The sequence below is a fragment of the Heliconius melpomene genome, chromosome 20 (genome assembly GCF_056956725.1).
Source record: "Heliconius melpomene rosina isolate 202511_hmr_F chromosome 20, ASM5695672v1, whole genome shotgun sequence".
NCBI classification, from domain to species: Eukaryota; Metazoa; Arthropoda; class Insecta; order Lepidoptera; family Nymphalidae; genus Heliconius; species Heliconius melpomene.
Window position 1 is genome coordinate 13,415,934 of NC_140408.1, and position 24,885 is coordinate 13,440,818.

At 33.2% G+C, this 24,885-nt stretch overlaps 2 protein-coding genes across 5 annotated transcripts in view; one reads left to right on the forward strand and one right to left on the reverse strand.

Annotated features, from left to right (window-relative positions):
* Window positions 1-24,763, forward strand: part of sff (BRSK family serine/threonine-protein kinase sugar-free frosting) — a 36,729-nt gene extending 11,966 nt beyond the window's left edge. The window contains exons 1-24 of one of the 4 annotated variants that reach the window (XM_085204045.1): window positions 276-691; window positions 900-994; window positions 1,818-1,903; window positions 2,723-2,863; window positions 3,715-3,865; window positions 9,230-9,346; window positions 9,513-9,611; window positions 10,070-10,269; window positions 10,593-10,728; window positions 11,074-11,147; window positions 11,555-11,616; window positions 12,901-12,963; window positions 13,347-13,418; window positions 13,644-13,742; window positions 14,245-14,328; window positions 15,034-15,153; window positions 15,428-15,597; window positions 16,394-16,498; window positions 16,904-16,985; window positions 18,119-18,247; window positions 18,766-18,881; window positions 19,356-19,415; window positions 20,443-20,527; window positions 21,496-24,763. In XM_085204045.1, the coding sequence (XP_085060171.1) occupies window positions 989-994; window positions 1,818-1,903; window positions 2,723-2,863; window positions 3,715-3,865; window positions 9,230-9,346; window positions 9,513-9,611; window positions 10,070-10,269; window positions 10,593-10,728; window positions 11,074-11,147; window positions 11,555-11,616; window positions 12,901-12,963; window positions 13,347-13,418; window positions 13,644-13,742; window positions 14,245-14,328; window positions 15,034-15,153; window positions 15,428-15,597; window positions 16,394-16,498; window positions 16,904-16,985; window positions 18,119-18,247; window positions 18,766-18,881; window positions 19,356-19,415; window positions 20,443-20,527; window positions 21,496-21,650 (2,412 nt within the window). In that variant the 5' untranslated portion in view covers window positions 276-691; window positions 900-988 and the 3' untranslated portion in view covers window positions 21,651-24,763. Of the gene's footprint in view, window positions 1-275; window positions 692-899; window positions 995-1,817; window positions 1,904-2,722; window positions 2,864-3,714; window positions 3,866-9,229; window positions 9,347-9,512; window positions 9,612-10,069; window positions 10,270-10,592; window positions 10,729-11,073; window positions 11,148-11,554; window positions 11,617-12,900; window positions 12,964-13,346; window positions 13,419-13,643; window positions 13,743-14,244; window positions 14,329-15,033; window positions 15,154-15,427; window positions 15,598-16,393; window positions 16,499-16,903; window positions 16,986-18,118; window positions 18,248-18,765; window positions 18,882-19,355; window positions 19,416-20,428; window positions 20,528-21,495 lie in introns of those variants that run through there. The other 3 variants (XM_085204042.1, XM_085204044.1, XM_085204043.1) reach the window with 3 other exon arrangements.
* pav (kinesin family member pavarotti) lies at window positions 4,182-8,414 on the reverse strand. The gene has a single exon (XM_085204041.1). It carries the CDS (start codon window positions 8,199-8,201, stop codon window positions 5,574-5,576), a length of 2,628 nt encoding a protein of 875 aa, XP_085060167.1. The 5' UTR covers window positions 8,202-8,414; the 3' UTR covers window positions 4,182-5,573.
* Window positions 24,764-24,885: the final 122 nt, after the last annotated feature.

The following is a 24,885-nucleotide window of genomic DNA, read 5'->3' on the forward strand; positions in this document are numbered from 1 at the left end:
TCTGCCGAATCCTAATGACAACGGGAACCTAAACTAGAAACTCTCGTCTAAGCACTACGTTCCCAGGTTCCCTGTACCCTATTATATGCAGAGTACAGCGTGAATTTAAAAAAATATATTTTGAAAGTGGCATCATGCTGTATATGAGGGATATAGCATGAAGCTTCTATTAAAATATTAATTAAGACATCATCCAGCTCTCAGCAAATACTCTTGAAATACGAGTGGGTACAAACATTTCGCAAGAAGTCCAATTTTTCTTGATAACTCCATTCAGAAGTTCCGCAACGTTCAACAAACTTGGCGGGAGTTTTATTAAAAAATCTTAATTATTTATTTCTTAAGAGAATCCGAGAAAACTTATGTTCCTATAGGGATTTATGTAATTGATTGAGGTGTAGCGGAAGCAATGGTTGTGGTTTCAATTCTAGCTGATGAGAATATTTATGTTTATAACTACATTAGTTAATCTCAGGGACGAGTGACTTAAATAGTTAATTTATTTTTGTGTCCATCAATTGGAGAAGGCTATAATAGGCTGGATGCGAAGAGCTGAAGATCGAGCTCAGTGGTGTGCCATTGGAGAGGCCAATGTCCAGCAGTGGACGAGGACAGGCTGATGATAATAATGGGCTTTATCGCGATGTTTATACTTTCGAAGTTTCGATATAACTGTATAGCAATCCCTGTGGTAAGGGTCACCTGTGGCATTTAAAATGTATCATCAGGCATACACAGCTTTTAACAAGTATACCTATACGCATACATATAAATGGAACGTAGAGCTAAGGCACTCCATTTTTCCACTTTCGGCGGAACTCAACACCGCACTGTTTCCTGTTTTATGATATTTATTATATTGTAAATAATGTATGTACTAAAAATTTCTATTCTTTCAGGTCTCGTTAAGCTCGGCGTACACTGCGTCACTGGGAAGAAGGTCGCTATCAAAATAATCAATAGAGAAAAACTTAGTGAATCTGTGTTAATGAAGGTATAAGTTCTTTTAGGCGATGCATACTGTTACTTATTATACTTATCTAATAACATTGTAAATGATCGATGTCTGTACATGGAAGATATGTAGGAAAATCTATTATTGGGGACATTTATCAATATCGTAGATCCCAAAAGCAATTATTTTTAAACATTTTATCTGTTTGTTAATTTAACACAATTTAAATAAACTCCTAAACCTAGAACCTATCTCTAGGTACATGATTATATCAAATATGGAACATTCACTATAGCCTTAACTAAAAAGTTTTAAAATACAGGTTAAATTATAACAATTTAGTATGAAATTTAACTGACACGGCTAATTCCAACAACGTACACTAATCTATTGTTACCTATTGACCTCTATGTATATTAACAAAAGAAACGAAGGGAGCCTAAAGTTGCTTCTATTAACCGATTGAATGAATAAAAGTAGTTATAAGCGTTTTAATTACAAATGTGGCTTTAAAGATAATTAGGGGTAATCATGTTGCATGGAGACAACGTTAAATGTAAACGCGAAGACTGTGGGTTCGATACCCATTAGAGGGAATATTTACCTAATTATATTCATTTTATAAGCTGCGGTAGAGGCAGTACGGCGTTGTGTTCCGCTATGTGACAAAATATATTGGACTTCGAAGAGTTTTGACACCTGCTTCTATTTGCCAAGCCTACAAAAAAATACTTACTTATAGAAAAAGCTGATTTATAAACTATAGTGTTTCACCTAAGGCAGATTATATAGACGCTGTCCACTATGCCATGATGGCCTCAATATTCGTATAAAACATATTAATATTTGTTTTTCATTTCAGGTGGAAAGAGAAATAGCTATAATGAAGTTAATAGAGCACCCCCACGTGCTCGGTTTGTCCGACGTTTATGAAAACAAAAAATATTTGTAAGTATATTTGTTTACTTTTTTTTTTTTTTTTCTAGAAAACAAAGTCGCTAAACATCGATGTAGCTTCCAAGCTACGATTTTAATGTGGTTTTCACTAAGGGATCCAATGCGAAGGTTTATATTATTACTAGAGACTGAAACGCGGTTTCTCTCGCTTCAATCTATTTTTATATGATCGACAAGAGATTTTTATTTAAATATAATTATATTTTTAATAAGCAATACCCTATGTAATATCTAATAATATTACATAATATAAATAAATAGCATTAAAAGAAGTAATTTTCTAGTACATTTAATCCTATTACTTTCAAAGTCCCACGGGAGCGTTATTAGATGCTGTAAGAGGAGTGCCTCGAGGTTTTTAACGTCGTGCCATTTTTCAGTGGCATAAAGACTTTATAGCAAATATAAATCCTTGGAAAACAATCTTTAAGATTAAAATTTTAAATATAACCATGACTAATTTTACTGTTGTTTATAATTGTATCTTTTAGGTGTAGGTATATAAATAACGCAGAAAAGTTTGTTTAATTAAGTCATTCTCAAAAACTTCTGCCTAAAATTGAAAAAAATATTTTTGTATTCCTTACTTGTTTCGTCAGAGCTGTCTTCCAATCCACATGCAGCAAGGTAGGCAGAGAGTACAGTGTTAGTAGGGTTTCCTCCAAATTCTAGATTGGCCTCGATATCAGAGTGAAGAAATAAGACAATTAAATATTTCGTTTCCTCAAGTGGGAATCGAACCTGTTTACAGTCTACTACTACTACTATAACACTGTACTATTATAATACTAAAACATATAATTTTTCCAGGTATTTAGTATTAGAACACGTGAGCGGCGGTGAATTGTTCGACTATTTAGTAAAAAAAGGCAGACTGACGCCGAAGGAAGCCAGAAGATTCTTCAGACAGATTATATCAGCGTTGGACTTCTGCCATAGTCATTCTATATGGTAACAGTTACTTTTTAAAAAGATGTATATAAATAAAATATTAATTTTCTTATGAAAATCTATTCTGAAATAGGAAAACTCAATTTGATTTTAAAAATACACTATAAGTTAATAATGCGTATGACGACCACCTGGAGTTCAAATGTTAAGTTAAATATTGTTTGACATCATGTAACTGTATACAAGATGGTTGTGGGTTCAATCCCAAGGTTCCTGTTCAGTGAAAAGCTAACTTAATAGTTCTTATTTCCTCGGCCTGATAAGCCAAAGCTGTTCGATCCCCACTCGAGGAAATGAAATATTTATTTAAATATATATTTTCATTTCTTCGCTCTGGTGTCGAGGCAAAGCGCGGCGTTGAGCTACGCCACTCAACACGCAATGCCTTAAGAATTCAATGGAATGGGGGAATCGGAGTGTCTTAACACTAGGCTCACTCTGCCTACCTTGCTGTGTGCGGGATACAGCGTGAAGCTGATTTGATTTAATTTTAATGTTAAACATACAAACATGTTTAATTTGAGCAAAAAGTGGAAACCTATACCTATGTGGAAAACGCGTGATGAACGAACGAACTAAATTTTATATACATTTGTATACTCGAAGCCGTCTGACTCTAAGCGCGACGGCTGTGGGTTCAATTACATACAGACATAAAATTTTGACAGAGACATAAAATTTTGTTTCCTCATTCTGGTAAAAACATAAGAAGCAGGGTTGTATTCCGGACTCAACACGAAAACCTCGTCTCGAGTGAACGGCAAAGGAGTATAACGATTCTTAAATTCCCTCTGCTTACTATAGTATATAGGTATAGATTTTTTTTTTTCTAATAATTTCATAATTTCCAGCCACCGCGACCTAAAACCAGAAAATCTATTACTAGACGAAAGAAATAACATAAAAATTGCTGATTTCGGAATGGCGTCGCTGCAACCCGCTGGTTCCTTGCTGGAGACATCGTGTGGAAGTCCACATTACGCCTGCCCTGAAGTTATACGGGTAAAGTTGGGAAAATATAATATAAAATAGTGTAGTTAATTACATTCATTTAAATGTTTAAATGTATGTAAATAATACTAATAATTTGTACATAAGCTCTACATTCAATTTAAATTAGAACGCCATTATCAATGAACAGATAACAATTTAAAATATTTATCTTTTATTCTAAAAGTACTTAGTATTAAATAACTAGTGTTCTTAAAATAGCTGTTGGCTAACTTAGAATATAATTTAGCAAGTATTTCTATCTTGCTAGCTCTTCGGACTTTTAAATTATTTTTTATTACATAAATCGTAGGTATAATAAAAAAAATCGTTAAACCATTCAGGTATTTAATACACTTCTAAAAGAGTACAATAATCTTTACATTACAAAAAAATCTAAAACTAAACAATACAACTTAAATATTATTAAAGAAAAAGTTAAACATAATTATATTAACTAATTAAGTACGTATATATTAGAAAATGAAGAAAATGTCCAATAAATGGAAATATATTAAGTATGAATATATTTTACAAAGTGCTGTGTAAACATTTGTACCTTTAAAGTCTTTTCCCGCCTAATTTTATTTTAATCTCAAGCAAAATAGGCGTAAAGATTTTTATTTATCTTCTAACTTCTTCTATTCTCTAAAATAACAGAAAATTATACAAAATTAAAATGTTTAATTTTTCTTTAAAAGAAAATCTACATAATTGTAACAGCACTAATATTATGTTGTTTTTTTTTAATTTCAGTACACATATTAATGCAACTTGGGCTTAATTCCATTGTGCCATAATTTTAAAAAATAAAATTATTTTTTTATTTTCTTTTGTTTTTTTTTGTGTTCTTTTTTTAAGTACTTATAACAAATCACAGAAAAGAATTGAATATTACAAAAACAAAAAAATATAAAACAATAGTAATTAGTAACATTTCAATGTTCAAGTTCATTTGAGCAATTGGTAAAACTGAATTTTATTCATTATAATGCTTTAATCAACTTTTAAGCATGTGAGGTATTTAAAATATAGTAAGTAATGTCATGTTTTAATAGTAATATTTTACAGTATTTTTAAAATATTATACATTTATTTGGAAGTGATACAGAGTTATGTTATTTGTGACAAAATAAATACATTTAATTAATCATCCAAGCAAATTATTTAATTGTATTTTTTTAATTTCCTTAAGACCAAATTAAAGTGATATTTATATAACAACCTCAAAATATAACTTAAAAATTTAGGCATTGAGTAGTACAAATGAATATAACAAATAAATCCTAATACACATATTTAGATCAGTTCCAATTTTTTTATTAGTTAATGACAAGTTCCCCTATTTATCTTTCGACATGTCATGAGACACAATAAACTAATTTAAATTGAAAAGATGTTAACTAGCTGAGAGCAGGAAGTACAAATTTTGTACTTCCTTTAACAAATCAAAATATGATACTGACCCAACTGATGTAACATAAAAGTAATGTGAGTCATTTTTGATGATAAATTAAGTTTTTAAATATATTTCCTAAAAAATTTAATTACCAAGTTTTTGATTGAGGTAACAGAACAAAGCGCGGAGTTGAGTTTCGCCACTCAATAGGCAATGTCTCAAAATGACAGATGAAGATTTAAATAATAAATATAGTTTTTTTAGTTAAACATAATTCCTAAAGAAATGAGATTACTAGTTTTCAACACTTTTAAGTTAGGCTTAATCATCATCTACCCTTTGTTTTTTGCTGGTATTCGACGGCGTTTGTGGAGGAGAACAACCAGTTTCCCTTCGTTTCGACGAATGCCTCGCACAGTTCGTACCTGAAGTCCTATGAGATGAGTTCTTCTCTGTTGTAGGAGAAAACTGCTTCAGCATTTCCACATCATTGAAAATAACTTGGGCCCCACCTCCGCAAGTCGGCACTATATCTCCTTTGTACAACTTGGTTTCCAACTCTCCATCTGTATCTTGTTCTTGAGAAATGAGACAGTATTTCGATGATTTGGAATTAGCAATATCTTTCACATTAGTTAGCTTGTTAACAAATTTGCTGTTAGTTATTTGAGGTTTCAATACGGTGCCCATTGGAACTATTTTGGAGGGAGCGTGTTCTACCCAGCCTTTGCCATCTGCAGATAACGATCGTTTATGACGAGGATTCGCTATGGCCACGCCTCGGCGCGAAGTCGCTGGTGTTTCTCTAGTGTCTCGGGTTTCCCTCGTATGTGAACTAAAAGGAGTTAGCAGATGAGCTGGTAAAGCCCTAGGTGTAGATCCAGGTGTAAAATCTCGTATGGTTGTCTGAGCTGCCATATCTCCTGTACTCTTTGGTAAATCCATGTCACCTCGGTCGCCGTTAAGTGCCTCTGCTATAATGCGCAATCGATTCTCCTTTTCCTCTATCGCATTTCGTAGTCGTTCCTTTTCGGAGTTTATTTCCTTAGCTTTTTCGTGTTCAGCGGCGATTTTGTGGTTGTATTTACGTTCTAGAATTTTCTTTTGTTTTTCTTTGTCAAGCTTGTTCTGGCTTAGAAGTAGTTCTTTCTCTTGTAGATCGCGTTTTAACGACGATGTGTATTCTGTCATTTCACTAAGCTTTCTTTGGTGTGATAAAGAAATATTTTCCATAGATGTCAGTCTATCCTCCAAAGCTCTAATTCGACGTTCAGCTGATGCTAATTGTCCTCGCAAGGACACATTTTCACCTCTAACTTCTAGAGAATCCTTTTCTAATTCTAATAGAGCTGATCTCAATTTCTCATCTTTAATTGCTTTACTCCTCTTTAATGTCTCTCTACGACTGATCCTCATTTCTAAATGAGCCATCAGTTCCTTTATTATATGAGATGCTTGAGAGCTATTCAATTCTAAGCTAGGGAAGTCTGGACCTAGACTGTATACAAGACCTAGATCCAATTCAAGTTCTTTAGCTTCAGGCTTAGCAATATTTTCTTTAGCTGCATTAAATAGTTTATTAGCTTTACGTCTACCAGACATAAGACCTATAGTGGCTGCTACATCTACCACTTGGGGTTTAGCAATTTCTATTTCAGCAGCAACTTCAGCAAATCTCATTACTTGCAATGTTTCATCATAATCTTCTGCCCTTGGATTAGTGCATACTATCATACGAACTTGACCTTCACCCTCAAAGAAATTTTTAAACAAATGTGTAATTTTTGATTCTCGGTACGGTACCATATTATTAGTACCATTAATTTGATTTTCTCTAAGAGCTTCCATACATGTTCGTAAAGTCATTAATGACTTATTAATGTTACCAGCTTCTCTTAACCTCTGGCCAGTGTTTTTAGTCCGGTTCGTTCGTTCACTTCCAGCTAAGTCAACAAGACTAAGCTGACTTATAGAGAGAAACTTTTTGTTTTGTATCACAGCTTCTCCCAGTTCGTCTACAGGTGCCTGCACCAATCTTATTGTGAAGACCGAGTGGCTTCTACTAGACTCGGCATTAAGAGTTGTGTGAGCCATCCTCTTTCTTTTTAATCCTAAATAAAAAGCATTAAATGCATCCTCCGATGATTTAATTTCTATTTCAGTAACACCATGGACATACATGTTATGAGCCGCATCTTCTCTTATAATTTTAACAGGTAAATTCCTACTTATAGGGGGTCCATCCTCAAGTAAATCAAACACACTATTATTATAAATTTCTACATAAGTAACAAACACAGCGTATTGATTGTCCTCATTGACCTCCTCTAGTTTTGTGAGATCTGAATCAGACATAGCTAAGTCTGGGTTTGAATTATTTTTTCTATTACTTTTAAACTTGTGTAGTTCCTGCTGCCTTTCCAACATGGCTTCAGCTTCAGATTGCACATCAAACATGTTCATTTTGTCCGGCTTAAACACATATTTGTGAGCTTGGAGTTCATTGATAGTTTTAAATAATATGTTTAAGCATCGAGGCAGTATTCCACAGTTCTGTGATTCCCCAGTCATTGTAAATGTTTTACCACTTCCTGTTACTCCATATGTGAATAGCAAGCCATTTTTACCCTTTATAAGACCTTTGACGAGGGGTAAAGCGACTTTATCAAACACTTCTTGTTGATTTGCCTCTGGCGGGAAAACTTCTTTGAATGTGTATTTCATGGTTTTATTACCTTCGTTTCTATAGCTTAGGGCGGTTGGGGGCGGCGCCATTAAAACAGTGGTTGGGGATATTATTTTTATACATGAGTTATCGGATTCTCGCTGCATCGGTCGCAATCTGCAGTAAACTTGGACAGGGTCTCTTTCACCCTGATTTAAGTTTTGCTTACTTCTAGACGGCGTCCGCATATCGTTCAGTCTCTGTTTAGATTTTGCGGACTTCATTTTAGCACAATACACAAAAATTAATAACACTATCGCGTATTTACCACCAATATATTTATAACGGTTTGTAAAATTGAAGCAACGGTCGATCGTGGTGAAAGATAATAACCGATTAAATTAAATATGCGCCGTTGGTAGTATTAAGAGTTCTATCTCTTTCATATTTAAAGTAAAGTATTTGGCGTTATCTCGATTTGCATAAAACGGTTGACAAATGAGAACTTTTAAATTGTGACGGGTTATTAGTAAAAAATACTGACATAAGTACAAAGTTGCCATATACAAGAATTATAAAAAAATCAAATAGTGAAACTATGGACATCGATTATCAAGTAATGTTAATGTAGGAAAATGTTGTTAATTAAATTATTTTTTAGATTTACAAACTATGAATATAAATAATAATTTTACGAAAAACGATAAATGTGAGTTTTGAGAAGACATATTAAAATGTTAAATTCTAAGATATAATATGTTAAAATAAATATATATTTAACAACCATAAATAACGATGACCATACCGAATGTAAAGCAACTCGTAAGCAATTTATGAACTTTAGAATAAAGTTTAATTATTAAAAAACTTTATATTTGTATTTATATATGATCTAAGAGATTATATTAAAAAATAATTTTATGCATAAAATGTAAATAATAAATACAGTATTTTATGTTAGATATGTAAAAATACTTTTTATTGTATATTTCTTTATTGCATGTAACAAGAACACAAAGAAATAATAAAAAAATGTAAAGATAGTTTACTACTAACTTATATATAAATTGTCTTCAATTTTAAAGTCGGAAACATTGTGAAAATATTAGTCTGAGGTCTAAACATGTTTCTATCCACCCCTTTTTATGTATTTGAAGTCTGAAATATATTAACTTTATACGTTATCTTTGACATTCAATATTTGTAAACAAACGATTTATTCATATTTAAATTATTTATCTAATCAAAATCTTTTACCATTTTACTTTTTAAATTTAGTTCTAAAATCTAAATATTATCATAATATATTTAGGGAGAAAAATACGATGGACGCCGTGCCGATGTGTGGTCTTGTGGTGTTATACTTTACGCGCTACTGGTTGGCGCTTTGCCCTTCGATGATGATAACTTACGACAATTACTCGAAAAGGTAAATAATAATATTAATTTTTATATATTTTATTTAGAATTTTTTTTTCAAGGGAAACATATAATATATATAAAACAAAAAATGTGAGCTCGGAAGGCAAAATTTGATATTATAATGCTGAGAGGAGTTGCACACATGTATTTAAACTACTTAATTAACATTTTAGGTGAAGCGAGGCGTCTTCCATGTACCGCATTTTGTGCCACCTGACTGCCAACAACTACTCCGTGGTATGATTGAAGTAAATCCTGAGAAAAGAATGACTGTAAGTTTATTTTGAAAATAGTAATAATAAATTTATTTTACTTGAATTTTTTGTCATGGTTTTCTGTAAACACATTGGCTGTGTGCTCAGTTCTCAAATGGGGTAATGATTTATTTTCATTTCCTTCCTTCTGTTATAAGATGAAGGGTGGATGGTTAAGTTCGCCACTCAACATGAAACAACTGGAAAATTGGTCAGTGGATCTGTCTGCAAATAACATAATTTTTTGTCCAATCTCCACTTGGTTGAATAATTATACCTACTTAATTATTGAAGTCAGTCAAATTATTAAATCTCTGATAGAGAATGAAATTTGCTCATCTTTTAAACTCTTCTTTTAAATGTCTTAACTCTAGGTTCCATCTATCTACCCTACTATATTATATATATCTACATATTCTACCATACTTAATTTAATCCTAAATATTATCCCTATTCATATTTTATTATCCTTCCAGTTAGCAGAAATAACCCGCCACCCTTGGGTAACAGCAGGTGGGAGGGGAGAACTAGAACAAGAGTTACCCATGATGGAAGTAGTTCAGACCAGGGTACTACCTTCCGCTGAAGCAATTGACCCTGATGTCCTACAAGCGATATGTAGCCTTGGCTGTTTCAAACATAGAGATAAACTTATACAGGATCTGTTGAGTGCACAGTGAGTTTGAATTGAAGTTATTTTCAATTTGACATTGAATTGACATATATATACATACTATTTCATTTAAGGCCATTGTGGCGCATGAATAACATAAACATAACTCAATGGTTGTGGTTTCAATTCCCACTTAGGGGACTGCAATATTTAATATTTTCACGCACGCACGCAATGATTCGAGAAATCAGAAAGCTTAGTTATATTATATAACTAAACACATACAGTCTTAAAGAGATTGAAGCCGCAAATTACAACACTAGTAATTTGAATTAAAACTACTTTTAATTTCACATATTAAAAACCAATATTTATTCTCATTTCAGCCACAATACCGAGAAAGTGATATACTTTCTTCTGCTTGAGCGTAAAAGGCGGAGGCCTGCGAGGGACGATGAGCCTCGACCTCCGGCCCCTGCCACGCCTTCAGACCCGCCTAGGAAAAGACTAGATACTTGTAGGGTAAGATATATAGGGACACAAGTGTGTATGCGACGGTTGTGGGTTCAATATGTTGGGGGCATGAAATTGATTTTCATTTCTTCGCTCTGGTAACGAGGCACATTGCGGCGTTGAATTTCACCACTCAACGCGCCATACCTCCAGAATTCCTCGCAAAGTGTGGAACGAAAGTGTTTTAATGGGAACACAGTATGTTAACACTTGTTTCCCAGATTTCCACTTTTCAATTTCTTTCAATTCAATTCAATTCAATTTCAAGCTTTCATTTGTTGCTCTCTCTGTTTTTTTAGTAAAATATCATTTTGAATGACTTGTATATATTTTTGTTTGTATTTTAATTGCCAGGTGAACGGTCAGTCAGCGCACTTTGGTCAGATTAGCGAAGGATCTCCGATTACACCAAGGCGGTCACAGTTTAGGTAATAAACAAATTTATATTTAATGTTGTAATTTACACATTTACACTCAGGCCATCTGCTTATAGCGACTGATTGCAGATTTAAAATAAAATATAAAATATATTTAATGTTGTATGTATATATAATATATCGAAAAATTTAGAGAATTTGAGGCCGTCGTGGTACAGCGGCACAGCGTGTAACTGTAAACACGACGGTTGTGGGTTTGATTCCCAATCCCATGCTAGGAAATGAATTCTTTTTATTACTTCACTTTAGTAATAAGGTAAAACGCGGCGTTGAGTTCCGCCACTCTAGGCAAAATCTCGTAAACACTCTACCGCAGTGTCTTGACACTAGGTTCATTTTTCCTACCCTGCTTTTTACGGGATACAGCGTGAAGGTGTACATTATATTTAATATTTCAGGTCGGCGTCCAGTCGTCGCAGCGAAGGTAGAAGCTCCCCTCAATTATCAGCAAGTCCACCGGGTAACATTATTGTATTTATGTTTAACTAACGACATGCTCGCGGCTTCGCCCGCTTAAGTTTATTTTCATACGCGCGCAGCTTCGCTTGCGTATTTAGGGGTGAATTCTAATAAACCTCGAAACATGTGTTCAATGAAATATTTTAAGAGTCAAAAAGAGCCGGTGGTTTAAGAGTCGGTAGCGATTTAAAGATTTTTCCATACAAACTTTTAACCCCTTATTTGCACCCTTAGAGGGTGAATTCTAGAAAACCATGAAACACATATTCAATTAAATATTTTTAAGAGTCTTAAATTTCAAATTTTATAATAATCGGTGGCGTTTTAAAGATGTTTCCATACAAACTTTCTACCCCTTATTTGCACCCTTAGGGGGAGAATTTAAGAAAACGATGAAACACATGTTCAATTAAATACTTTCAAGAGTCTGTATTTCAAATTTTATAAAAATCGGTGCTGATTAAATTTTTTTCCCATACAAACTTTCAACTCCTATTTCCCCCCTTTAGGGTTAAAATTTTTCAAAATCCCTTCTTAGTGGATGTCCAGATTACGAAAGTAAACATCTGTACAAATTTCACGTTTTTACCATTAGCGGTTACGGCTGTGCGTGCGTCTTACCTCAGTCAGTGAGGACAAGAAGTCCTTTTATATATATAGACTAGCGGACGCGCGCAGCTTCGCTTGCGTATTTAAGGGTGAATTCTAATAACCCATGAAACATGTGTTCAATGAAATATTTTTAAGAATCTAAATTTCAAATTTTATAAAAATCCATTTTCCATACAAACTTTCAACCCCTTATATGCACCCTTAGGGGGAGAATTCTAGAAAACGATGAAACACGTGTTCAATTAAATACTTTTACAAAACTTAATTTCAAATTTTATAAAAATCGGTGCCGATTTAATTTTTTTTTCCATACAAACTTTGAACCCCTAATTCACCCCTTTAGGGTTAAAATTTTTCAAAATCCCTTCTTAGTGGATGTCCAGATTACGAAAGTAAACTTTTGTCCAAATTTAACGTTTCTACGCACAGCGGTTACGGCTGTGCGTGCGTCTTACCTCAGTCAGTGAGGACAAGTCCTTTTATATATATAGATTATAGAGTTACTATATTACTAAATGGTAGCGTATGTGTTTTTCTAATATAATAGCTATATTACTGTAATTTTTTTATGTCCCATCTCTGGTATACAAATCGCGGCATTGATGAACACACTTCACCTCCAAAATTATGCAGTGAAAGTTTTTTTTAATATTGTACATATTATTTTTTTCAGGCCACACACCACACAGGGTGTCCTCACTAGGCGGTACCCCGGCGACGCCTGGATCACCCTTAGGTTAATATTTATTTAATTTCTTTTACAGAAAACGTATAATTTTTTTAACGTAACAATAACATGATCATTTCTTCTTCTTCCTAAAGGTATATTATTAATTGAAAATTAAAGTTTCAGCCAATTCAATAAAAAAAATATGTCTAGCAATTTTGACAGATATTTTTATAGAATAAAAGCACTATAAGCGTATGACTGTAAACGCGGTGGTTGTGTCGATTACGACTCGAAATGATTATATTTAAATATTTTTAGAAAAAGATGAAGTAAGTAATGTCACCGAGATAGGCAAAAAATGGAGTAGGTTCCCTGTGCCATAGGATATAGCGTGAAAATGCTTATTTATATGTATATGTCTTTAATAATTTATTATTATATAATTTCAGCGTCGCCGTCTGTACGTGAACATCACCATCAAAGGGCTAATTCCACTGGACCTACTATTAGTTTGAATATAAGTAAGTGTATATATTTATAATTATATTAAGCGGCGTCGAGTTCCGCCACTCAACACGCAATGCCTCCAGATTTTCGGCGGGAAGTGGGGAACGAAAGTGTCTGAATGGGAATGGAGTGTCTTAACACTAGGTCCCCAGGTTCCCTCCGCCTACCGGCTATGTGCGGGATACAGTGTGAAGTGAAAAAAATAAGTTGTTTATTTATTTTATATTTATGTTTTAAAGGCGGCGAACCAGGTGAAGCGGTGATAATAATAAATGAATCACCGATGATGGGTTCCTCGGTGGCCGTCAGACCGCACAGCCCTTCCCAGTCTCATAGAGGTTAGAACAATATACATACATACATACAAACGCTTCTCCTTTTGATATTAGTATAGACGTTGTATGTTACGAGCCCGTCTTGACGCACTGTAAACGCAATGGCTGTTGGTTCGATTCCCAATAGGGGGATTCAATTATTATTTATTAATGTGTTCATTTCTTCTCTCTGGTACTAAGGCAAAGCCCCAATTAGCGGTGGTTACGAAGTAGAAGAAGTAGAAGACGGTGTAATATAACGTATATAGCCTACCTTGATAAACGTACTATCTAACTCGAAGAAATTCTGTTCTTACCAGTAGTTTCTAAGATTAGAGTGGACAATGAAACAAACTGTTCCGCTGTATAGTATTGATATAGGTTTAAATTATATTATATTTATTGAAATTAGATACACACTGTATGCAATTTATATATCTATTTGTACATGATTTCAATTAATAATATTTAATAAAAAAATAAGCAAATTTTTAACGCATATTTAAAATCTTACTTAATTTTTCAGTACGGGAAAGATCGTCGCTACTCGGCCCGGGTAACTCAACGCCGGCACAGACATCACTATTTCCTAACATGGCGACTATTCCAGGTAACTTAACCACTGGGCTATAAGGGTGTTTTAAGTATGTATGTACGTATGTATGAGGTCGTCGTAGTGCAGCGGCTCAGCGTCTAAATGTAAACGTAATGAAAGTGGGTTCGATACTCAGATTAAAAGATTATTTTTGTTTGGTAACAAAGCAAGCGCGGCGTTAAGTACCGCCACTTGACACACAATATTTCGAAAATCAGGTAAAAAATGAGAAACAAAGTGTCTCAACACTATGTTCCCTCTGCCTGCCCTGTCTATTTTTACGTACATTAACTTAATTTTTTATTATAATCATTTATTATATTCAAAGTAATTTATTATTATAGTGGCTTAGTTACGCTTAAGAGTGGTTGTCAGTTTGTAGTAAGGGATGATTTTCCAAATTATATTATTATTCATTCATATAAAAATGATATCGAGGCCAGTCGTGGCGCAGGGACACAAGCGTGCGAATGTAAACGTGTCAGGTTGTGGGTCCGATTCCGGCTTGATGCCACTCAACACGCATTGCCTCCAGAATACGGCGGAAACTTTGAAACGGCGTATCTTAACACTGGGTTCCTCCTGCCTACTGCGGTATACAGCGTGAAGCTAAAATAATATAAATTAGTGTCTTCAGTGTCTATCATCGTACTCATAATAAATAATGACCACACTCAGATCTATTCCCTTTACCCTTTATAACACGTTACGTTATATCAGTATCGACAGGTGCGGGTTCGGTTCCTGCGGGCGGGGCTGCAGCACCATGGCGAGCACGACTGGCCACGATAAAGAACTCCTTCCTAGGTTCCCCAAGGTTCCATAGGCGGAAAATGCAGAGTAAGTTGTTATTTTTATTGGACATTTTTAATGAAAAATGAGATAAGTCTTAGTTTTAGGGAGATTTTAAGGGACATTTATATAAAAATCTCGAAATTCATCTCGCTCTGGTAATAAGACAAAGCTGTGCGTCGAGTGCTACCACTCAACATGCAATGTCTAAAAAATTTATCAATATGTCTTAACACTATTTTCTCTCTGCCTACCCTGCTTTGTGCTAGATACAGCGTGAAGCTAAAAAAAGTTTTCTTTACTTTTTTACTTTTTTGTCCAGCGTCATCAGAAGAAGTTCACCTTACTCCCGAATCATCACCGGAACTAACGAAAAGATCATGGTTCGGTTCCCTGCTGCTGTCAGCGGACAAAGAAGAGACCTTCACGGCTCTAGTCAAAGGGAAACCTCTAGCTACAGTTAAAGCTGATCTGATACACGCCTTTTTGAGTGTAAGTTTGAATTTTTGAGCTTTTTGTTCAAACTCTTTGCTTCTATCAGTGGCTTAAGTTTGATTTTATATATTACTAGTGGACCCGGACGCGGCTACGCCTGCTTAAACTTTAAGAATATTTATTAAATATTATACAATATATTTATTTTTATAAGGATGAATATCAAAATATAAGTTCATTTTAGGTGACGTTTTCTTAAAACAACAAAGAGACTTTGCAAACCGGTGCTTAGCAACGACGGTTGTTATTAACATGGCAGAATAAATTGCATGTCAAATTAGAAAGTATTTTAATTTATTGGTACATATGTGTAATGTAATATTATATAGCCTATAACACTTCTGAAGAATGCAGCTTTCATACAAAACAAAAACATAGTAAATCGGACCAGTAGATCCAGAGATCTTAGCGTTCAAACAAACAAACAAACACACAAACAAACTCTTCCGCTTTATTATATTAGTATAGATAGTTTGAGTTCTTGAGTTTAAAGTTTAACAGAAAGGTCCTAATTTGGTTTCTTGCTTTACTGAAGTCTGTCTGTCGTCGCCGATCAGGCTCAGGTTTCAGGTCTGCAATCCCTTGGAACACAGAAATAAAAATAACTTCATAACGCGACGACTGTGGGTTCGATTCCCACTCGGGCCTATTAGTTTCGCCAATCAACACGCTATGACAGAACACAATACCTTAAGAATAAGTTCCCTCTGCCTACCCTGCTATATGCGGGTAAAACTATTTTTTATTTTAATGTTATTATACTTTATCTGTATTTGACCCTATATCCCAACAGATAGCAGAACTATCCCACAGCGTACTAAGTCCGATGTCGTTCCGTGTTGAGTACAAGAGGGGGTCCAACGCACCCGCAATGTTCCAACGGCACGTACGGTTTCAGGTATGTAGATTCGATTCCCAAAATTAAATTTGTGCTGTTTTGTTTTTGATATGCTGTTATTAGTTCTACCTGTGTCTATTTAACATTTTTTAGTAAAAAAAAATTGTTTTCTCTCTTTGTTTGTTATAATGAACAGTTATTCCTTACAAGGAAATTAGACTAGTTAACTGAATTATTAACATATAATATGTCTATTTAGAAATGTACAAACACTTTAAGATTACTTATTCTTGAGATTAAATAATAATCATTTGGCAAACGCTAATTACGCTAATTTTTAAATACATAATTTATTTATGTATAATATATTTTTTTCATATATTTCTGTTTTTTATTTGTTTAGTGGTGAATAAAATTTTGAAAAATATTAATTAATATATTAAAGTTGTTTGTATTAACTTTAAGGTGGACATATCGACGATAACCAAAGCGCCTGGTGAAAACGGCAAGGAGTATTTGTATGCTATCACATTCACTCTGTTGTCTGGTGAGTTAATAAATATAATTAAAATGAAACGGACTAAAAATTATTATTTACGTATTTATGTACTAGCGGACGCGCGCAGCTTCGCTTGCTTATTTACGCCCGATGTTAATCTCCTATCTCCAGTTAACATCAATCTTGGATTGTTCGACATATCTATCCAATCTGTAACCTGCATGCCAATGAAAATGAAGTACTTCGATAGGTTATTGGCAAGCTAAAACTCAAAAAATGGATTGATATTTCAATCTATGGCTGCAATTTATGGATTAGGATTGATTATTAACATCGGGCGTTAGAGGTTAATTCTAATAAACCACGAAACGTATTCATTGAAATATTTTTAAGAGTCTAAATTTTAAATTTTATAAAAATCGATGGCGATTTAAAGATTTTTCCATACAAACTTTCAATCCCTTATTTGCACCCTTAGGGGAAGAATTCTAGAAAACGATGTAACACGTGTTCAATTAAATACTTTTAAAAATCTAAATTTCAAATTTTATAGAAACTGGTGCCGATTTTATTTTTTTTCCATACAAACTTTCAACCCCTATTTCGTCCCTTTAGGGTTTAAATTTTTCAAAATCCCTTCTTAGTAGATGTCCAGATTACAAAAGCAAACATCTGTCCAAATTTCTCGTTTTTACCATCAGCGGTTACGGCTGTGCGTGCAGGACAAGTCCTTTTATATATATAGATTGGTGAAGTTCAAATTATAAAATTTGATAAACTTAAAATTGCGGTCGTTCGCATGTATTTTGTATAAAATATACGAGCATTTATACATCGTAATAAGAACCTATACTTTCTGTGGACTCACAATTATGTAAATTGGCAAGAATTGAGAATTTCTTCAAATGAAAAAGAAAATCCAAAAAGTGTAAATTTATAGATATTTCGTATAAAAAACTTTACAAACTTATAATTGCACAAAATGAATGCATACGTCTGTAAATTTAAGTTTGTTAACTTTTATGAATTTCCTATTGGTATACAATTCTGAATTTGGTACGGAGCCCTTAGTTTGCGAGTGCGACTTGACCGGACTTGACAGAGAAGGATATGTCTCAGCACCAAGATCCCTATAACCCGTCAACACGTCCCTAAAGTACCACATATATTTCCTGTGGCAGGTAACATCCGCCGCTTCCGTCGCGTGTGCGAGGTGGTGCAGGCGGCCGTATGCCGCGCGCCCGGGGCCTCGCGAGCGCCGCCCCACCATCCGCCCTCGCCGCGAGCACAGCGCCGGGGCATCGCCGTTGGTCAGTCACACACAAACACACATGTAGCACAGATATAGCACAGATGTGAACTATTATAATAAACCTTTCTTGTTTACAATCATGCAATATTGCTCCAAATTATCATTCATTGGTTCAATCGTTCAATTTGTAATAACTAGCTCACTCGCAGTTACAAAAAATTGTATATACGTATGTTACATATATCTACTGATATTTGTATTCGATATAAAAATATTTCTCAATAAAATTCCTTTTAATATATTCTGTATTTTTGTAGGGTTTTTCAAGAACATGCACATAATATGAGCTATATTACAATAAAGTTTCATCTAAATCAGTTCAATAGTTTTAGCCTGAAAATGGAACAAACATGCATCAGCACAAACCATTACATTTATAATATTAGTAGGGCTAACAATTCAAAGGTAAAATTTCCTATAAACATGTCTGGAAGGTATAGGGTAAAAGTGGAACAAACATCAATCCTCACACACTTTCACCTTTATTACAATTAAAATAAAATAAATATTTTCCAGCCGCGTCAGAAATACCTGACAGCCCGGAAACACCGCACCAGCACTCGGATCAGGACAGCGATTCATCAGTTTTTGACACTGTGAAAAGCCCAACCACGTCCATTGATCAATTAGAGGTAAAAATTGCGTTTGGCTGTTATTGTGGTAGTTGTGGGTTCGATGTACAAATGGGGAATTATTTTTCGCGCTTGAGTAGACAACGCACAGTTTTAAAATCTGTAACTCAATGGCCAATTTCGGATGCAAAGCGACAGGGACGGATTGTTTTGACATTAAGTTCACTCTACTTTATCAAATGTTAAGATGATAGAAACAATATTTTATTTAAATGTTTTTTTTTCGCGTCATCCCGACACTACAAAAATATTTGAATTTAGTTCTAGTCAATCGGAATCGGAGGTGTTATAATGAAAGTTTCCGACATATCGGAACAAAGTCGAAGTTCCGTAACACCAACAAAATGATACCTGTAATATAAGTACATATTTTTTTAACAGTAGTTGTTGGCAAGTAAAAGTAATAAATAATGTTGTATAATTTCGAAATACTTTTTCCGACTAATATAAATTAAAAAAATTTTTTTTTTTCAGAACGGTACTCATCCATTAGGGTCCAGTTCATCAGTAACTAGTGGGTCCAGTGGATACAAAGTAAATATATTTGTTGTTTCTATCATTTTTAACAGCTCCACGCTGCATCTTGTATATAGGCAAAAGGAACTTAATTTTAAGATACTCCGTTTCCCACGCACCGTACAATTTTCGAGACATTGCTCCTCTCTTTATCTTGTTACTAGAACCAGGAAATGAAAATAATTTATTCCCCTGAGTGAGATTGAACCCACAATCACCATGTTTACAGTTACCTTTAATTTTTTGTTTTTAATTTATTTTTATATTATTTCTTGTTATTACTTGATTACCTTATAATTTCTTTTACCTGTTGGTTCTTTTTGACGTGATAATGTTTTATTAATCGATGAACGTCGACTGCACGAAAAAGTATGACTTATTGTCACGTTTCGCCTGAGACGAGCGTGCGAGCGAGAGGCACGACCGGCCTAAGCGCTTGGCTTATGACGCATGTATACATTCATTGTCACTTGTAATTAATCTCTATAATTTAATTAAACGAATATTTGAATTAACGAGTTGCAAATAAATGTTAATTTGTCAATGAACTTGTAATTTTTAATTGATAAAAGAAGATTTAAATTAGGGTTCTAATCATTTTTGTTTATTTGTTTTTCTTAAATACTGCACGTTAATTTATTTCGTTATTTGTTTTGCTGATTTGCTTCCATTTGATAATGATATAAAAAGAGAGCATTTAAATGATAATATACAGGGGTGATTTTACACAATGTTTTTGAATGACCAACACTTCGAAAACGGTAAAATTTCAGACTATCCTTAAAACCCTATAAGAATTATTGGAAATTATCTCCTCTTTCACCTGTATCACTATGTCTCTCGATCTACCTACCATCCTGTATACAGTCATTTAAATGCAACCTAAATATGCAATAACATTATAAAATGTCTATTGATCGATAGATCGATTATATTTATACATATACTACAGGATGATCGTTAAATCACCTGTATAATATGTATAAACGTAATATATGTAGTCGTATATACAATGTAATATATACGTTCAGTCGTGGGATTGTAGCAGGGCGTGCGGGGCCGCCGCGCCGCCGACCCCGCCTCCGCCTCCCTCGACCACGAGATCATGAGCTGCGGACGCGACCTACCCGGTTAGTGACCCCCCCCCCTACACACTCACATACATTCAACATTCATATCTAAAAATTATTTATGTAAATTGTCAAGTTACATATTAATGTCATACAGTATGGTCCCGGGTCATGTCCGCCCTGAAGCTAGCTGTAGATTTAATTTTAAAGATCTGTTCTTACTTTTGATTTTCTTCTCGAACGCGAATGAACAATGCACAATAGTTCAGAAAGAGTAACTTCAGGACGCCAACTCGTACTGTACATTCTTATATGTGAAATTCAAATTCAAATATTTTTATTCATAATAAAAAGTTAGAAGCTTCATTTTTTGAACGTCAAATGTTATTATGTAATCTATATACGTTACTATTTACACTTACAGCTTCGCGAATTATCCATAGCAGAGTCAGAGAGAATGTTAAGACACTACGTTTCCTACGCACCACACATTTTCGGGACATTGCTTGTTGAGTGGCAAAACTCAACAGCGCGTTTTGTCTATCAGAGCAGAGAAAATGAGAGTATTCAAACAAAAAAATAATTCTTTTATGTAGTATATAAATTTAGTAATTATATGCTACATAGTTTGCGGCCAGTCACGGCGCAGGGGCAGAAACGCGACAGGTTTATCAATTCGATTCCCACTCGAGGAAATGAAATATTAAATTTTTTCATGTGCTCGCTTTGGTAACAATACAAAGTGCGGCGTTGAGTTCCGCCACTCAACACGTAATATTTCAAGACTTCGGCGGAAAATGAGAAACGGACTGTCTTAACACTAGATTTCCTCTGCCTACCCTGCTATATATAGTAAACAGTCAATTTATAAAATCATAATTCTAATTTGATTGAAATACAAAACGATTCTCTAAGGTTATATGGTTAATTCCTACAAATTGTACTTTTTTCAGTTTAGTCACTATTAAACTGAATGCGACAAATAAATATATAATATACTATAATATTTTTTTTTTTCAAAATAAAAGGTACACATACAAAACGTTCCTCATCAGAGTGTCGGGATACTACGTCCTCGCCTCGTCGCGGGCTGGAGTCCCGCGAGAACTCCATCAAAGATGAGTTGCGGAGAAATAATTCACTACGCGACAACCGCCGGGATCCGCCCACATCTATCGCGTGATTTTGTTTAGAAATTTTTAATTTTCGAAAATTTCTGAGAAATTTCGGAACTCTTCAGACACTTTCAGGGATTTCCGGAAATTTTCGATCTTTGGTGGAACTATTTCTTTTTTGGGTGGGATTTGAACGTCTTTGTGTTAAAGGTTGTCCAAAGGTGCTTTATTTATTTCGGAATTTCGTAAAAAATATTAATAAAATGTTTTAGCTGGAATATAATATGAAAAAATGTCATTTAGTTAGTAGATTTGTCTATTTTCCTCTCCCCAATCGATGGATTTATAATGTAAAATAAATAGAATCGCCTTGCCATATTTTGTCTGTAGAAAACACAGAATATAAAAATAGATTGTAAAGTAAATAAAAAAAACAATTCAAATTCCTATCGCAACTGCCATTATTCGTCCTTTTCAATAGACAAACTCCATCCTTGGAATAATTTTTCATATAATTAATAAAAAAAATAAACAATTTTAGTACACTTTACCCTAAAAGTGTAAGTGTAAACAACACTTTGGCATTAAAGCGCCATTAAAAAACCTTTGACACTAAAACGACACGTTTTAGCAATTTTTTTTATATATATTATATATAAAAAATAGCTATATTTAGTAAGCTTACCTGTTTGGGAACTTTGAAACCGGCCATGTTTAAAAATAAACGCTAATAAATAAAAAAAATAATCCACGTACTGATTTATGCTATTTTAGTTAGGTCCTCGGAAAATGTATTTTTGCAATGTCCTTTCGTATGTAGAGCCCGCGTCCAACTGCCGTTAAGTTAGCCGATAAGGTAAGGTAAAACACGTTGACTACACTAAGGGTAACGATGGGTAAATTTGTATATTGTTACCCATTTGAAATTTTCACTCTGATTTTAAATTACCTATGGTCCCATGGATAACCATTAAAATTCTGAGTCTAGGTAATTTAAAATTTGACTCAGTATGAATAGTTTACTGTATCCAGTCATATTCTACTCGGAAATTCGACTAGATTATTTTGTTTTGTAAATAAAAATACCAAGTGTTAAACTAAAATGCCAATTATAATTATAATATTCGTTCGAAAACACATAGATTTTCAATTTACACACGCTAATCACGTTTTCGCTGAGAAATAACGCAAATATTATAAATAAATGATATAATATACATAAAACTAAACACTAGCGTGGTTCTCATAGAAATTGCTGGAACGATTTTGATGTGAATTTATGATAAAAATGTGTAGATTTTAATGAAAATGTAAACAGCCACAAGCTATTATGTACCTTACGCTGTTGCAGATGTCAATGTTGATCAGCATTTAGGTTGTTGAAGGTGTTTTTGAAGCAAAGTGTAATAACACTTCTTACACTTTTGTTTGACTTTAGTAATAATGAATTGTCATTATTCATAAAATCACTTTTACACTTTCATTCCAAAAATAACATTGAAAATACATTGAAAAAAAGTTTTAAAAAAATTATTTTATAATAAAATATTATAGTTAAAAAATTGGTAATAGACGTTCGAAGAGTTGATTTTTGAAACGAATAAGTTCATATTGGCATTTTTTTTTATTTACCGTAATATTTTTTTGGTCAAATATAATTATTTGACCTATATATTATATTATTGCACTTTGCTATAAACACATATAAATCCATGTAAATATAACAAATATATAGAAAATTGTATGAAATTAGCGAATAGGGTGAATGATTGAACGCACATTATGTTGATATCGATGGTTGTTCAATAAGTTTCATTATAAAAAATACTTTTTTTGGACTAAGTCTAACTAAAAATGACTAAACTTTATAAATTTGTGTGCAGAAAAAAGCATGAACATTAGTCAAATTTAGTCCAAAGAATAATATTATTTTTTTATACGGCCATTCCATTAGATAGATCGTTTTATGTATAATTCGTCGAGTGCTAATATAATGATAATTTATTTTTTTATAGTTAAGTGGTTTTTTGAAATGCTTGTTAAAGTGAAATTTTGTCGAAGTGTTGGAAAGTGTACTCATTTGTTTTTCAAAAAGTGTTGTCATATTTTCTGCTTGTGAAAAATAGAAATGTTTTGTTTTTTTTTACTGATTTATTTTCCTTTTTTAGATTACTTTATAAATAAAACCATCAAATATTTTATAGCATCATATCATATCAAAATATATAATAAAAAAAATGCTTTGACAAACGAATATTAAATGTGGATGAGTGAACGAATGAATGGACTGAAATTGTTTTTGCATAGATAATTAATATTTGAAGACATTTTTTGATTATTAGATTTTAATGTGATCTGTCGAGTTATTTTTTTAAATAAAGAAAATAAATTGTTGTTACTGATTTTTTTATGTTGTAATATATATATGGGTTAGTGAAAATTTTCTCTATTTTGTAGTATTTTTTTTTCTTAAGAACATATCACATTAAAATCTATTATATCAAAGATTATTTTGACATAAAGTAATGTTATTTGAGGATGCCTTTGAACGAATGGATGGGACATACATACATATATTTTAAATTAAAAAGTAATTTTGTACTTTGTATTGTTAAGAGTTCGCCTCTTGCCTCTCGACTGGTGATCTTTTATTGTTCTATTTATTAAGAAGTGTAAGTGTAATACTTTTCCTTTTTAGTTTTCAGTTTTAAACGTGGTAATTCAATACTTTATATTTTCTTGGGAAGTGTTCATATTTAATACATAAAATTGACTGTTACTTTATTATTGTCATTTTATCAATTAAACTTGTGCTTAAAATGACATACGGCTATTTTCAACTAATTGACTGCTTTTAACGTTTTTTTATTAACATATTATTTTTTCAATTACACTTACAGTTTAAACATATTTTTCTCGTTGATACGAAGTGTTCACCAGTCGTACAGTAAAAATATTTTGACGTGTTTGTGAATTTATTTGTACTATACGCTATTCATAGGTCTGTGAGCACGTTTATATATACAAATTATATATAAATATATATATAAAAAAATGTATATGTAAGTGTTTTTGTTCCGGACCGGCTGTAAATTGTATAACTATGCTATGCTATCTATACTTATCGCTTAAGAGATCATTGGTTAATATTGAAAAAAAAAACAATAAAATGGAAATATTATCTGTGTGTTTTCTTTTATTTCCTTTTCTGCAGTTATATAATATTTTGAGAAATAAAATACAGTTAACATATCGTCGGCTTAGAGTGTAAACCTGCTAACAGCCTGTTAAGCTTATACTCAA